General features: G+C 41.1%; 1 protein-coding gene across 1 annotated transcript in view; it reads right to left on the bottom strand.

Annotated features, from left to right (window-relative positions):
- The window catches only part of LOC126074682 (alpha-2-macroglobulin-like protein 1), a 42,930-nt gene extending 31,211 nt beyond the window's left edge, over positions 1-11,719 (bottom strand). Inside the window, exons 1-10 of the mRNA XM_049881500.1 lie at positions 11,655-11,719; positions 10,595-10,778; positions 9,841-10,003; positions 9,187-9,239; positions 3,609-3,629; positions 2,598-2,757; positions 2,256-2,340; positions 1,653-1,785; positions 852-966; positions 423-532 (exon numbers count right to left, since the gene is read on the bottom strand). Coding sequence (XP_049737457.1) covers positions 423-532; positions 852-966; positions 1,653-1,785; positions 2,256-2,340; positions 2,598-2,757; positions 3,609-3,629; positions 9,187-9,239; positions 9,841-10,003; positions 10,595-10,778; positions 11,655-11,719 — 1,089 coding nt within the window. The remainder of the gene's footprint in view (positions 1-422; positions 533-851; positions 967-1,652; positions 1,786-2,255; positions 2,341-2,597; positions 2,758-3,608; positions 3,630-9,186; positions 9,240-9,840; positions 10,004-10,594; positions 10,779-11,654) is intronic.
- Between the last annotated feature and the right edge of the window lie 4,426 nt (positions 11,720-16,145).

Below are 16,145 nucleotides of genomic sequence, written 5' to 3'. Positions count from 1 at the left end.
TAAATCTTTATGGAAGCAGACTGTCACATCTTTCTCCTAGGGAAGGGCCGGTGGGTTTGAATAGCTGACCTTTTGGTTTGCAGCCAAGTGCTTCACCACTGCGCCACCAGAGCTTCTTCCAGAACCCTTACAGCTCTTAAATTCAAAGATTTGTTCATTAGAAGATGGGTTTGATTGTAGTTACTACTTACTAGCTGGGAAAATCACTTACCCACTCTGTGACTCAGTCTCCTCATCTGTACAATGGGACAAATAATAGTGTCTACCTTGTAAGGCTGTTATAAAGATTAAATAAGTGAATACAGGTAATGCACTTAGAGAAATGCCTGGCAGTAAGCTAGCTATTACTACACATCTACGAGAAGGAGGCAAAAGTGAGTCGTTAAGCATTTTCTAACTGTGCAGAGACAAGTTCAACATACCTTGCCACTGAAGGGAAAATTGGGATGATAAAAATTATTGGTGTCTTCGAAGGTCATTGATCCTATTTGTGAAGAAATGTACACATCCTGTGTGGTATTGGCCTCCACACCTGCAGAGGAAAACCAGACGAATGATGATCTAAACACCTCAGATTTTCATCTTCACATTTACTGTAAAATCTCTGAGAGAATGGTGCCACTGGAACTACAAAAACTGAATATATTTTGGCCTAAAGATTCAGACCAATTTCTCTTCCTCAAACTACTGGAGAAATAGGCAGTGGATAGCAGGGTAAAATCTGGCATTTTCCCCTCGCGCATGAACTAGGAAGAGTTTGCTCCAAAATATTAATGAGTCCTCTGATTAAGTCTGTCCCTGGAACAGCTCTTTCTATCTTTTGTTAAGGAGCCAAAGAGTATCCAGCTTACCTGTCCCTTCCTCCACTACCGTAGCCGCAATATGGATGCTGTGGCTGTATGGGTAGCCAGTGAGGTTGAAGGTGGACATGTCCACAGAGGCTGAAAGGCATCCTGCTTTGTCGGTCTGGAGTGGCGATCAGAGAGAAGGATGAGTGACCCAATCTCTACTTCCAATCCATGATGTAACATAGAAGGCAGTCATTTCTTATCTCCATGCTTTACATTCTCCTTCTTAAAATGGAAAAACTCTCCTATATCCTAAACAGGGAGTATGCACAAGTCCATGCTGACCTGTTGCTATTGAGTCAATTCTGACTCATGGTGACCCCATATGTTGCAGAGTAGAAATGCTCCATAGGGTTTTCATGGCTGTAATGTTTATGGAAATAGATCACCAGGCCTTTCTTCCTCAGCTCTGCTGGGTGGGTTCAAACCACCAACCTTTCAGTTAGTAGTCGAGTGCTAACCATTTGGGCCACCCAGTGTGACTTCACATACATTCCCGTAGAAAGACAGGCACATATATAATCAAGAAGTGACTGTGAACCTCCAGGATATGTGAAGGGAAGAGAATCAACTGCAGACCTAGAAAATTGTATCTCACAAGGGCTTAGGTTAATTTCTTGATTTCAAGGCAGATTCTGGAAGATTACATCAGTTTAGGAATAGACACAGCTTTTTTATTTGGTATGGGATAATAACCCTGTGCAATACCTCCTACTTTGAGCTTTTTACCACTTTTCTGTATTGGCCCTACTTACTCTTTGGGATGTGTAAATAAGGTTCCTTTTCTACATCCTATTTACTTACCTGTCCAGAGAATTTCTTGCATTTGTCAGGCAGTTGCTCCATTTCTGTCTCTCGATACATGTAGGCGTAGGTATATGCCTTCTGACACACAGACACCTGCACGGCCCCTAGCATGGGCTTTCCATAGGTGTACCTAACCCACAAAAGCATGAGGAGTCAGAGGTGAGAAATTCCACTTGGTATCCAACCCTCCTCCCCTAAAATACCATTCTTTCTTCTTCCCTAGACCCTCAACCTTTGAAAGTGCTTTGACAATCCTACTCTCCTCCAGCTATTGTTACCTTCCCAGCCTTACTAAGAGCCCTTAGATATTGCCATAACACCATTACACAGTAAGCACCATCCTAAGGACAGAAACAGTGTCCTTCTTTCTCTGGAGGACTTAGCCTTGTGTTCTGCATAAACCAAATCACTGAGTGACCAGTTGAAGGTAGCAACAAAACACAATTAGAAAATGTGTTCTTGGGTAAGTCATGACTTCGAACTACATAAAATATCCCAAGTTTTAGCCCCTGTCCCTACAATCCCTCTCCCAATAACACTTCCTCTTCATTTCTCTCAATATAGCTTTAATCTCTGCCAGATCCAGAACTCTACTCTTACCTACAACAAATTTTTACTAAGAAAGAATCCACCATCGTTGATAACTGCTTGGGTTCCACCACTTCCACCTTAAACTTAGGCAACACTGGAGAGAGTGGAAAGAGAAATGAATAAACAATAGGAGGAGGATTTGGCTATGTAGTGAACAGAGGGGTATAGAAATAGGGATAATTAAAATGTACAGAAAATGATTAAGGTAGAATGCTGCTGAAGTTATTAGCTGGTTTAGCATTGATTCATAAATGAATAAGTCTTCCTTCACAGAGTAGATTTCACTTCACTTTTGCTGATTTTGAGACAAGATTATGTCCAACACTTTGACCCATTAATTCCCCAACCTACCATATTCTTCCACACTGAAAGTGCCAAAGGTCTTGTCTCCAGCCACTGCCACAGTATAGGTGCCGAGCATTGCCTCTGAAGACAGTTGGAAAGACAGGTCTACAATGCCTTGCTTGGGCACCACTTCCAGCCACTGTGCAATCCTGTTGCTATCTGGATCCTGTGTCCAGTAAGAGAAACAGAATGATGTGCCTGCCTATTGGCTGCCCACTTTGCACTGGGGCCACCATGGGTTTTGCACTGCAAAAAGCAAGTAAAGGTTGGAGGAGGACACGTCTACAAAGGCTGAGAGCATTATGCTTCTCATAACCCCATTGTCCATGATCCCCGTGATTTGTTTCCAGGAAAAGCAGCTCCCTATATTATTTACAATTTTATTCATTGACAAATGAGATAAATTTTCCTACAAGTCCAGCCCCTATTTAGGAGGAAATGGGTCCTTGAAGTTTAAATTATCAGACCCATAGGTGTTAACGCCAGTTTCAGAAAGTAGGCTTTAAAGAATATTTACCCTTTTCCAGGTCCCTGCTAAAGGAAAAAGCTAGAGGGGTTCATTGTAAAATAGCAGAGAGATAGGTAATTTGATGGAAAAAATGGAGAGGATAATGTGGAAATTTGCTCTTCCAGTTTCTTCCCTTCTAAGGAAAAAAAAAAAAAAACTCGTCATGGATGTTCACGTAATCATTTAATCGTTGCATGTCTATGACAAGGGCTATTACATAAGACTGAGAGGGGTACAGAGCCAAGCCTGGTTGAGTTGACATGGCATAGAGAAGTTACGGGAATCAGAAGGAGTGTGGTTGCAACAGAGGTTGGTGTCCTTGTCTACAGAGGTTTAGGTCTGAGAGGACAGGAGGGCAAAGGCAAAGAGTAGACATAAGCTTTGGTGGGGTTGTGAATATGTGGGTTGGGTGAAGATCTCAGAGTAGTTTCTGGCTTTAACTTTTAGCACCAGACTCTCATTTCTCTTTCTGCACAACTGACAGAGAAGAAAAAGAAACATCTACTTACCTGCAGTTCCACCATGGAGTACTACAAAGGAAAATCAGAGAAGGTAAGTTAAAGCAGGATAAGCTAATAAGGATAAGCTTGCTAAAGGCAGCAAGTTCATTCTTCCTAACTCTATTGCCCACCCCTTCTTCATAAATGGCATATTTGTGCCCTGGTAAAAGTAACAATAGATGCTTATTGAGTTTATTGGGTGGTCAAGGAGAGGGAAGAAATTTCCTCAAAAGGGTTGCCAATCTCCAAAAGAGTTGAAGAAATGATGCTTTAGACCCTTCAGCATGCCTAAGTGATCTCTGTGACAGCTCTTCCACAACGTGCTCTAAAAGAAAGAATTAGAACCCAGGGGCTCCCCAATGTTTAAACCTTTTCTTGAAAACCAACCAGCTTCTGGCCTTTTCCTCTGCTACCTAAATGCCACTGGGCTAGAACCAGTTCAAACTTTGCAAAGAAATTTTGAAAAGAATTTGCAAAGCAATTTAAAAAAGAAAACAGTTCTATCAGAGGATTATGCATAATTCTTCAAGAAAATGACTGCTAAAGCCATCAGGTTGGTGGGGTACAGATCACTGTGCTAGCTGTTAAAATCTCACCCCAAAATTACTTGCTAATTTGAAAAGGAAAAGGACATATCTTTACAATGGAGAGATGTGGCTGTCACTACCTTAACCAAACTCATCATCACTAATAATGAGACCACCTGACATTATATGCTGATGTGTTACAATATGAGGTTCACAACATTACCTAAGAAATATCTTTGCCAAAAAAGTTTAGACTAAGTCAAATTAAGACTTCAGACGTGAGCTCCATGGACACATCCAAACTCCCTGAGGGACCAAATTGCTGGGCAGAGGGCTGTGGGGACCATGGTCCTGGGAAACATCTGGTTCAATTGGCATAATATATTTTATATAAAAAAAGTTCTACATTCTACTTTGGTGAGTAGCATCTGGGATCTTAAAAGCCTGTGAGCGGCCGTCTAAGATACAACACTGGTCTCACCCCTTCGGGAGCAAGGGAGAATAAAGAAAACTAAGGAAACAAGGGAAGGATTAGTCCAAACGACTAATAGACCACATCTACCACGGCCTCCACTAGACTGAGTCCAGTACAACTAGATGGCTCCCGGCTACCACCACCAACTGCTCTGACAGGGATCACAATACAGGGTCCCAGACAGGGCTGGAGGAAAATGTAGAACAAAATTCTAACTCACAAAAAAAGACCAGACTTACTGGTCTGACAGAGACTGGAGAAACCCCGAGAGCAGGGGCCCCAGACACCCTTTTAGCTTAGTAATGAAGTCACTCCTGAGGCTCGCCCTTCAGCCAAAGATTAGACAGGCCCACAAAACAAAACAAGACTAAAGGGGCACACCAGCCCAAGGGCAAGGACTAGAAGGCAGGAGGGGACAGGAAAGCAGGTAAAAGGAACCCAAGGTCAAGAAGGGAGAGTGTTGACATGTCATAGGGTCGTTAAACAATGTCATAAAAGAATATGTGTACTAAATTTTTATGAGAAACTAGTTTGTTCTGTAAAACTTCATCTAAAGTACATTAAAAGATAAAATAAGACTTCAGATGTGGTTCCCAGAGGATAGAAGGCAAGTTTACAGGATAAAGAAATAACCAGATAAATCAAGACTATTCTATAAGACAACTAGGCTTCTTCAAAAGTCAATGACATGTTCCAGAATGGATACATTCTACAAGTCATTTGCCCTAACATCTATCTACCTAGCTCTCTCTCCCTCTCAAAAAAAAAAAAAGAAAACCAATATAATGAAAAAAAAAAAAGGGAATTATTTCTGATTAACAGAAATTAAAAAAATAAAATGCAGTGTATGAACTTGGTCAGGTCCTAGTTTGAAAAAGAAAAAAAAAAAAAAAACTCCAAAAATCATTTGGAAAAACCTGATATTGTACTGGGTATTAAATGATATGAAATAATTATTGTTAATTTCCTTAGGTATGATAATATTATGATTATTTAAAGTATTGTTTTCAGAAGGTGCCCGCTGAAGTATTTAGGAGTGGCTCGTGGCACAATGGTTAAATGCTCAGCTGCCAACCGAAAGGTCAGCAGTTCAAAACCATCAGCAGCTCCACGGGAGAAAGATGTAGCCGTTTCTTTCCATAAAGATTACAGCTTTGGAAATCATATGGGGGCAGTTAGTTCTACTCTGTCCTACAGGGTTGTTATGAGTCAGAATCAATTTGATGTCACACAACGACAACATGTTTGCAACTTACTTTCAAATGATTCAGAAAAAAGAGATAAATAAAAAACTGAGCAAAATGAAAGAAATGTTGAATGTAGGTGATATGTTTGAAAATTTTAAAATAAAAGCCAGAAGTAGGGTCCAGTAGGAAATGAGTTCAACTAGGAAAATAGCATTTTCAGCTGAAAGGTTTCTCAGTAACTGGGTGTGGCAACCAAACTAGACAGGGTCATTCAATCTCAGGTATACTTTAGTTGTTGGAGGATAAAATACTGTGCCCGTAAATTCAAAATTTGTATCCTTCAGTTTCTTGGTAAGGTTCCTTTTGGTAACTTCAGTGTTTCAACTAAAAGGGGTGGCTGGAAAGAGAAATGGAGTTGGGAGAAAGGAATAATTTTACAAATGGAATATAGTTTAACTGGAAATCAGAGCACCTCTATGTAATCTGGCATAATTTGAGCAGAGAAGAAAAGAGAATCTAACAGGGGCAGTTGATGAAATCAGCCTCTGGGGGGCAGTAGAGTCTAAAGTAGCCATGGTTGTAGCCATACTTTCACTATAGCATTGCCTTTTATCAGCTCTAGAATCAGCAGTCTCTTAAGAAATAAACCAGTTGTCACTGAGTGGATTCAGACTCATGGTGACTCCATGTGTGTCAGAGTACAACTGTGCTTCATAGGGTGTTCATGGCTGAATCTCCAGAAGTAGATTGCCAGGACTTTTTTCTAAGGTACTTCTGGCTGGACTCAAACCCCCAACCTTTTGGTTAGCAGCCATTTGCACCACCCAAAGGCTCTGTTAAGAAATAAGAACTCAATATCTTTGATCCAGCAACCCTACTCTTAGGTATATACACTAGAGATCTAATAGCAGTGACACAAATAGACACATGCACACCTATGTTCATTGCAGCATTATTCACAACAGCAAAAAGGAAGAAACAACATAAGTGCTCACCAGTGGATGACTGGATAAACAAATTGTGGTATATATATACAGTGGAATACTACACAGCTACGAAGAATAATGATGAGTTCTCAAAACATTGTAACATGGATGAATCTGGAGGGCATTATGCTGAGTGAAATAAGTCAATCACAAAAGGACAAATATTACATGGTCTTACTTTTATAAAAAGACAAGAATAGGTATACACACTGAAAGCAATGTTCTTCGATGGCTACCAGGGATAAAAGGGGAAATCACTTTCTAGATAATTCAAAAAAAAAAAAAAAAACCCATTGCCGTTGAGTCGATTCCAACTCATAGTGACCCTACAGGACAGAGTAAAACTGCCCCATAGGGTTTCCAAGGAGCAGTTGGTAGATTCAAACTGCTGACATTTTGTTTAGCAGACTAGCTCTTAACCACCGCGCCACCAGGGCTCCTTCTAGATAGTAGACACATGTTGTTTTTGGTGAACGATGACACTAAGAAGTACACAAAAATAAGGGGCAATTTGGGAAAAGCAACAACAGTAATAACTACCAAAAAATATATGGATGGTTACACAGGTATAGGAAGGCACATGTGAATAATGGGTGTGCATTTTTTTTTTTTATGTGTAGGTGTATCTGTAGGTATGTGTACATACATGTTTGTGTGTGCTGCATATATACTCATATATATAATAAAGCACATGGGGGCACCATTGCGGATACTACCTAGACATAACCAAACAACTCGTGGGTTTGGTTTACTGGGTCTGAAGGCTTAAGACCATAGTCTTGGGGGACAACTTGGTCAATTGGCATAACATAGTTCATAAAGATATTGTTCTACATCTTAGTTTGGTGATTAGCATCTGGGGTCTTAAAAGTTTGCAAGCAGCCATCTAAGATACAACTATTGGTCTGCATGCATCTGGAGCAAAAGAGAAAGAAGGAAGCCAAAGACTCAAAGAAGAAACCAGTCTACAGGACTAATAGCTCACACAAACAATGGTCTCATCTATCCTGAGACCAGAAGAACTAGATGGTGTCCAGCTACTACTAAGAACTGTTCTGACCAAGGACACAATAGATGGTCCCGGATAGAATGGGAGAAAAATGTAGAACAAACCTCAGATTTCTAAAAAGAGGCCAGATCTACTGGACCGGTAAAGGCTAGAGAATCCCCCAAGACTATCACCCTGACATATCCTCTAAATTTGGAACTGAATCCAATCCCGGAAGTCACCTTTCAGCCAAATAATAGATTGGCTCAGAAGATAAACAATATTACCTGTGAGTACTGGGCTCCTTTTAAACAGTCATCTATTTGAGACCAAACAGTCAATATTTATCCTAAACCAAAAGTGAGACGGAGAGGGGAGAGCAGGGAAGCTAGATTAACGAAAAAAATGAGAATGCTGACATATTGTGAAAAATGTCACAGAATGATATTCACAGAAATTGTTCAATGGGAGCCAATTTGCTATGCAAGCTTTCACCAAAAATACAAAAAAAAGAAAGAAAGAAAAAGCACTTAATAGTATACCGAACTCCTGCTAAAGAAGGGATACAGGTGTTGAGAAGAAGCTAAAAAGAATTGTAATTAACAAAGAAAGACGTAGGGGAGGCTATCAATCAGTAGCAAGCTCATAGCTTCCCTGTATGAAGATCAAAGAAACAGAGGCTCTAAGAACATAGAAATGAAAAAAGAAAATAATACTTTCCCTATGATTATTTTTAAAATCTTTATTTGAATACCTGGGCTGTGATGGGGGAAAAAGAAAACAGCAGGAATGTCTGTAGAAGTGGCACTAGCCCAAATTGAGGTCAAACCTATTACAAGCTTATGATTCTAGGGATTGAGTTATTCAAGAAAATTTTAAATATTTGCCAAATATTACCGCATGTTTACCTTTCATACTTTTTTTTTTTAATGTTGCCCCAAGAGGATTGTCTATTGTTTCAATAATGAAAACAATTAGCTTTCCTCACAGGAAATAAAAAGATTGTGGAGGTAGATACGCTAATGTTTTCATTTTGTTAAAATGGAATTATTCTGAATTATTTCTTAGTATTTGAATTGCAAAGCCACTTGGCATCATTCCTGAAGAGAAGGTTTTGAAGTTTGCAAAAACTCTTTTTAAATGACGGCAAATGTAACTATCTCTCAGGAAGGTCAGCCTAATCGATGTGTACATGCTGAAGCTGAGACCTAGTCACTTCTGCTCGATTCCAAATCACAACAACCCTATGGGACAGAGTAAAACTGCCCCATAGGGTTTCCAAGGCTGTAAATCTTTATGAAGCTGATTGCCACATCTTCGTCCTGCAGAGCAGCTGGTGGGTTCGAACCACAGACCAAAGGTCTCTCTCCTATTCTCAATTCTCTCTTAGTTTGCCCTTTCCCTCCTCCCAACTAAATCCTCACCTTGTCATTCACTGGAACGAAATCACTGTTCAGGGTGACAATGCGAAAATACACTAGAAGGAGACAGGCATCATTAGTAAAACAGCTTTCCACTCCCCCGCCCCAGAATCTTCTCGTCTTCCACCCCCTCTACTTTCTCACACACACTTCTGAGTCAGAACAACCTCATCAGGTAGAAAACATACCTTGAAAGAAAAAGAAAAACCTAGTTTGAGAGAAAGGTAAAGCCCCCAAAAAGGTTTCTCTTCAGGACTCCTGACTTTGAAATCTTAGAATGGAGTGTTTCTCTAAGGAAGAAGGCATAACACAAATACAGAAACGCAAGCCAAGTGCCCTTAATGCTTTTTTATCCACATCCAAACAGCTTAATCTAAGACCCAGAAAACCAATTACACTTGCCAAATTTCCACTCCAGAAAAAATATGTTCTTTTGTTTTAGAAAAGCACACACAGTAGCTACTCCACCCACTATTCTTTTACTTGTGTAACATTGGGCATATATTCAACACCCGCAATACCTCGTCTCTGCAGACTTTCTTCTGCACTCTCTGGTTCGCAGCCTACCTCCCAAAGCAAAACCACAAATTTCCTCGGTACCATTATTCACAGCTGTCTCCCCAGTCTCTTGTCCAACTCCACATCTGAGCCTCTTACCTGGCTGCCCTGGGGTGTAGACAGGTTTGTCAGTCTGTACAAAGGTGCCACTCCTCTGTCTCTGAATCAGAACCTTCTTCTTCTCCTCAAAGCTGATGCCATTTCCAACTCCTGACACTCGGATTGTGGCTACTTCTTCTGTGCCACCAGCAGGAGGCGGTACCTGGCCAAGAGAGGAGAGTGCTGGGAGAGGTAGATTGGGGAAATCAACTGCTCTCAGCCCAACAGCAAGAGGCTAAAGTAAAAAACTGAATTACAGGGGAGTAGCAAGAGTAGGGCCATAAAACAAGCTACAGGAAGAGAACAAAACAAAACAAAAAACCCATTGCTGTAGAGTCGATTCTGACTCATGGCAACCCCATACATTGCAGAGAAGAACTGCTCCATAGGGTTTTCTTAGCTGTAATCTTTATGGAAGCAGACTGCACTGCCAGGCTTTTTTTCCACAATGCCACTGGGTGAGTTTGAAACCAACCATTAGGTTAGTAGTCAAGCTCAAACCAATTCGCTACTCAAGGACCTTAAGGGGAGCGGTAATATCAGAAGTTAAGGTCAGGAACTAAAAGTGGAAGTCCAAGGTCAAGGAGATTGCGGGTGAATTATGGCAGGGAATTGAAGCTAAGGTTGGGGAAGAGAAGTTTAGAGCCCAGAGCAAATATAACAGAAATTATGTTTGAAGTAAGATTATAGTGAGTGCCTAGGGAAGAGAATAGGATAAGTAAGGGATTAGAATTGGAGCTGAATCTGTGCCTACCAAAAAGGAGATACAATGTAAGTGCCTCTTCTTCATTCCAGACTCTTCTAGCAACTTCTGGATCTTGTCCTTGGTCTCCAGAGTAATAGTGAATTTTACCCCATAATACCCAGGGGTCAGGTCCAAACAAACCTTCTGAGTGGAGGGGAAGTTAAGCTGGGCTGGTAATGTCACCAGGTAGTTTCTATTAAGGGATAGAAAGGATTTCAAGGCAGTAATGATTTATTCATTCATTGAAAAACTAGACAATCTCCTAAGTACTTGGCATATAGCAGTGAATTAAACAGACCATGCCCCTGCCCTTATGAACCTTATTTTCTATAAGGGAGAAGCAGGCAAGTAATAAATAACTCATTGAATAGACTTAAATCTCCCACCACTGAGGACCCCATTATTAAGAACCTATTCCTACGCTGGAAACCCTGGTGGCGTAGTGGTTAAGTGCTACAGCTGCTAACCAAGAGGTCGGCAGTTCAAATCCACCAGGTGCTCACTGGAAACTCTATGGGGCAGTTCTATTCTGTCCTGTAGGGTCGCTATGAGTCGGCATCAACTCGATGGCAGTGGGTTTGGGGTTTAGTGGATTCCTAGGCTAAAAACCAGTTGCCGTTGAGTTGATTGAGTCATGGTGACCCTATGTCCATTAGTGCAAAACTGTGCTCCATAGGGTTTTCAAATGGCTGATTTTTCAAAGTATATCACCAGGAACCAAGGTGCCTCTATGTGGACTTGAACCTCCAACATTTTGGTTAGCAGCTGAGAGCATTAACTATTTCCACCATCCAGGAACTCCCACCCGTGGGCTGCTAAGGAGAAAATAAGGTACGAAAACTCTACTAAATTTTAATGTTTATCTTTTTTTTTAAAGCTTCCTCTTAGTAACTTAGCTCTTCTCTTTGAGTAAAGGAGCCATGAAACCAAGGAAAAAGAAAGGTGAGAATGAAATTAAGCCTCCAAAAAATAAACCAAAAGTTATCTCCTGTCCCCACTATTTGTGTTTGAAAGAAAGATAGGCAAAGAAGCCACCTGCTCTAAATCAACTCAGATGCCAAGCACTTACGGGGCAAGTTCTTCTGCAATGGCTGGCAATAGGGCCAGCATTCCTAGAAGGAGTTGAGCCCACATCTTTGTGGGTGAGCAGGTTTCCTCAGGACCAGGAACAGGTGGTCTGCTCTGGTGCAGTAAGCTATGTACTAACTCCCCAGGTAGGGTGTGGACCTATGACTGAGGCTCCAGCCAATCACTCGCTGGTGCCTCAGGCTAAGGTGGTAGAACAGGGTAAGACCTCTCTTCACTTCCTCAAATTTCCTTCTCCCTGCAACATGCATACTGGTTCTGCCAGTCCATAATACCAGTTTTGGGGAAAAGTCAGAGTGAGTATTCATAGCGGTAAAGCTCTCACAAAACATGTTGGACTCCACCCTTTTTTCTGATTTCATTCCAAATTCCCATTTAATCTCTTTTTGTCCTTCTATTATTCTATTGTCAGATTTGAGAATGTAGGTATGGGGGCAGTATCAATAGAAAAGCAGTAAACCTCTATGTATTTGGGAATTTTTTTGGACATTAACCCTATTCAGTACTGTTGTGACTGTATGGAAATAGGGACATACACAGCTCTGAAGAAATTATAAATTGGACAACTTTTCTGAGGGCAATTTCACAATACACATCAAAAGCCTTTATGATTTGCATATTCTTTGACCCAGCAGCTCCTATTCTGGGAATGTATCATAATGGGAAAAAAAGATCATGCATATATGCAAAAAGTTATCTACAATTAGTTTCTTCACAGTGTCCTTTATAATAGCAAGACTTAGAAGCCACCGAAAGTATAAATAAGTGCGGCTACTTTTCTGGACCAATGACTAACCCAAATCAAATTAGCTTAAATAAAAAGGGTTTTTGATAACTGGATGGATCACAGAAGTGAAGGAAGAGCTGAAGGAAAAAGATCAACTCATAGACTTTGTTGCTGTTAGGTGGGCCTGGCATCAGAGACTTGATGTCACCAGGACTCACTTCTCCAATCTTTCTCTGTTGTTTGCTTGTCTCTAGTTGGCCTCATCTTCATTTACTGTACACAAGCTTTCCTCCAAGTAGTGGGGAAGATGGCAGCTGCCAGTCTTTGGTTCATATTCTTCCAGCTCTATGACTCAAATAGACAAAACTTCTTCATCTATGTTACAGAAATTTCTGAAGAACGTCTTTGTTCCTTCTTCTCTCACATGCTCACCTCTGAACCAATCACTGTGTTCGGGATACACACAGAGGTCAGGGTGATAGAGTACTATGATTGACGGCCCCACTGGAGTTGGGGACAGGCAGTTCTCCAAAGGAAGAGGAGTCCACTCCTATAGGAAGTGCATTGGGGTTGTGAAGGAGATGCTAGGAAAATAAAACATTATGTCTAATACAATGGAGTCCTGGTGGTTCAGTGATTAGGCATTAAGGCTGCTAACCAAACAGTTGGCAGTTCGAATCCACCAGCTGCTCCTTGGTAACGCTACGGGGCAGTTCTACTCTGTCCTATAGGGTCACTAAGAGTCAGAATCGACTCAACGGCAACGGGTTTGGGTTTTTTTTTTTTGTCTAACACAGTGTCCAATAATATAAGTTTGTTTAAATACACTGTCATATTAATATAAAGAAGTAGTATGCAGCTATTAAAAACAGTGTTTCCATGACAGGGGGAATTGCTTGCAATAGTAATTTAATAGGAGGGAGGGCCATGGTATAAAACAATATGTAAGAAGTTCTGCTCCACTTAAAACCAAACGTTATTGTTTTCAAGCTGATTCCGACTCACAACGACCCCATGGGACAGAGTAGAACTGCCCCATAGTGTTTCCAAGGTATACAGTTTATGGAAGCAGACTGCCACGTCTTTCTCCTGCAGAGCAGCTGGTGGGTTGAAGCCACTGACCTTTTGGTTAGCAGCTGAGTGTTTAACCACTGTACCATCAAAGCTTCTTTGATTCCACTTAGTAGGTAAAAAAGTGGAAAGAGGAGGTGGGGACAAGATGGCGGACTAGTCAGACACTCCCAGTAATCCCTGTTACAACAATGGCCAAAAAAAAACAAGTGAAATGATCATATTTATGACAAGCTAGGAGCCCTGAACATAAAAGGCAAAGTTAGAAAATGGACCGAGTGACGGGGGAGGGAGAAACGGTTCAGAAGCAGAGCGGAGTTGCAAGACGTGAATAGTGGGGAACCCTCAGGCACCGTTTCCTGGAGTGACTGCAGTGGGTTGGCAGTAGCATACTGGCTGCTGTTTCCTCAGGGAGAGACAGCCAACTGCACAGCCTACTCACACATCTGGAACCAGAGAAGAACGGTGCTTTTGACAAAAGATAAACACTCACATATATTTTACAGAGCTCCCAGCCCCCAAGCCAGCTTCAGTGGCTGTCGATTTCTCTGGGCCAGAGATAGACCTGAAAGCCCCCTGAGCCATTCTTCCTGCATTGGAGAAGGAATAAATTCACAACTGGGAAAAAAGATAATCTGCCAGCTCGGCTAACCTGGGGAGCTCAGGACAGAAGTAGCCCCTGTCCAGGCATAAACTGTCCAAGGACTTTGAATACCTTTTCCCCCTGCACGGACCTCTGTGGGCCTATTTTAGGAGCATAGGCCCTTGTTGGCAGACTGCAACTGTTTCAACTGTGCGGTGGAGAGGTGGGTGTTTGATGTTTGACATAGCTTTGCCTATTAAACAGGGTCCTCACATACCCACATCAGGGGCCTAAGGACTAGTAGCTCCACCCACATCACCCAGACACCCGTGACACATGTCCAAGGATAATTGGTACCTCCCAGTCCTTATGACCAAAAGCATTGGGTGCCCATGGTCTGTCTGCAGAACCCACCCACCTCTGCCCTGTAGGCAACAGGGATGTGCTTTCCTCACAGACACTCAGGGAATGGTTGTCAGCCCCCTGCCTTGTTCAGAGTGTGACCTGCTCCTGCAACCAAATACCCATACCTACACCAATCACCCCTGCTCCTCTAAGACTATAGGGCAGAGCCTGTACCACATGCCTATACCACACACCTGGGCACCTGAGTCAAATCCATACAAGAAAATTGAATGGACTCCTAGGCTGATATACCTGATAACAGCTCTAGCCATCTGGTGACAGGACATAAGAGCTTCAAAGGCAAAAATAATCAAGCTAGCTCACTCAAGCAACCTATTTGGACTTACTAAAACAAAACAAAGCAAAAAGGTAGGATACAGTAAAAAAAGCAAACATAAAATAAACTAATACAATAACTTATAGATGGCTCAGAGGCAACAGTCAATATCAAATCACATAAAGAAGCAGACCATGATCACTTCAACAAGCTCTCAAAACAAAGAATCAAGGGATCTTCTGGATGAAGTTGCCCTCCTTGAATTACCAGATGCAGAATACAAAAGATTAATATACAGAACTCTTCAAGACATCAGGAAGGAGATCAGGCAATACACAGAACAAGCCAAGGAACACACAGATAAAGCAGTTGAGGAAATTTAAAAGGTTATTCAGGAACATAATGAAAAATTTAATAAGCTGCAAGAATCCACAGAAAGACAGCAATCAGAAATTTGGAAGAGTAAAAATAAAATTACAGAATTAGACAACTCAATAGAAAGTCAGAGGAGCAGAATTGAGCAAGTGGAAGGCAGAATTGGTGAGCTTGAAGATAAAGTACTTGGCACCAATATATTTGAAGAAAAATCAGATAAAAGAATTAAAAAACATGAAGAGACCTTAAGAGTCATGTGGGACTGTAACAAGAAAAATAACCTATGAGCAATTGGAGTACCACAACAGGGAGGTATAACAGGAAATACAGAGAGAATTGTTGAAGATTTGTTGGCAGAAAACTTCCCTGATATTGTGAAAGATGAGAAGATATCTATCCAAGATGCTCATTGAACTCCACGTAAGGTAGATCTCAAAGGAAAGTCACCAAGACGTATTATAATCAAACTTGCCAAAACCTAAGATAAAGAGAGAATTTTAAGAGTGGCTAGGGATAAACGAACAGTCACCTACAAAGGAGAGTCAAGAATAAGCTTGGACTACTCAGCAGAAACCACTCAGACAAGAAGGCAATGAGTTGACATATATAAAGCATTGAAGGAAAAAAATTGCCAACCAAGTATCATATATCCAGCAAAACAGTCTCTCAAATATGAAGGTGAAATTATGACATTTCCAGATAAACAGAAGTTTAGGGAATTTGTAAAAGCCAAACTGAAGCTATAAGAAACACTAAAGGGAGTTCTTTGTTTAGAAAATGAATAATACCAGATATCAACCCAAGACGAGAACACAGGACAGAGCAACCAGATGTGAACCCAGATAGGGAAATCACAACAATAAATCAAAATAAAAAAACTCAAAATGGAGAAGCAGCAATGTCATTATGTAAAAGAAGACAACATTAAAACAATAAAGAGGGGTTAAGAGATGTATGCATAGATCTTTCATATGGAGAGAAAGACAAAGCAATATAAAGAAATAAAAGTTAGGTTTCAACTCAGAAAAATAGGGGT

The sequence above is a fragment of the Elephas maximus genome, chromosome 4 (genome assembly GCF_024166365.1).
Source record: "Elephas maximus indicus isolate mEleMax1 chromosome 4, mEleMax1 primary haplotype, whole genome shotgun sequence".
Lineage (NCBI taxonomy): Eukaryota > Metazoa > Chordata > Mammalia > Proboscidea > Elephantidae > Elephas > Elephas maximus.
Note: the sequence above shows the minus strand (reverse complement) of the source record. Positions and strands in the feature narration are given on the sequence as shown.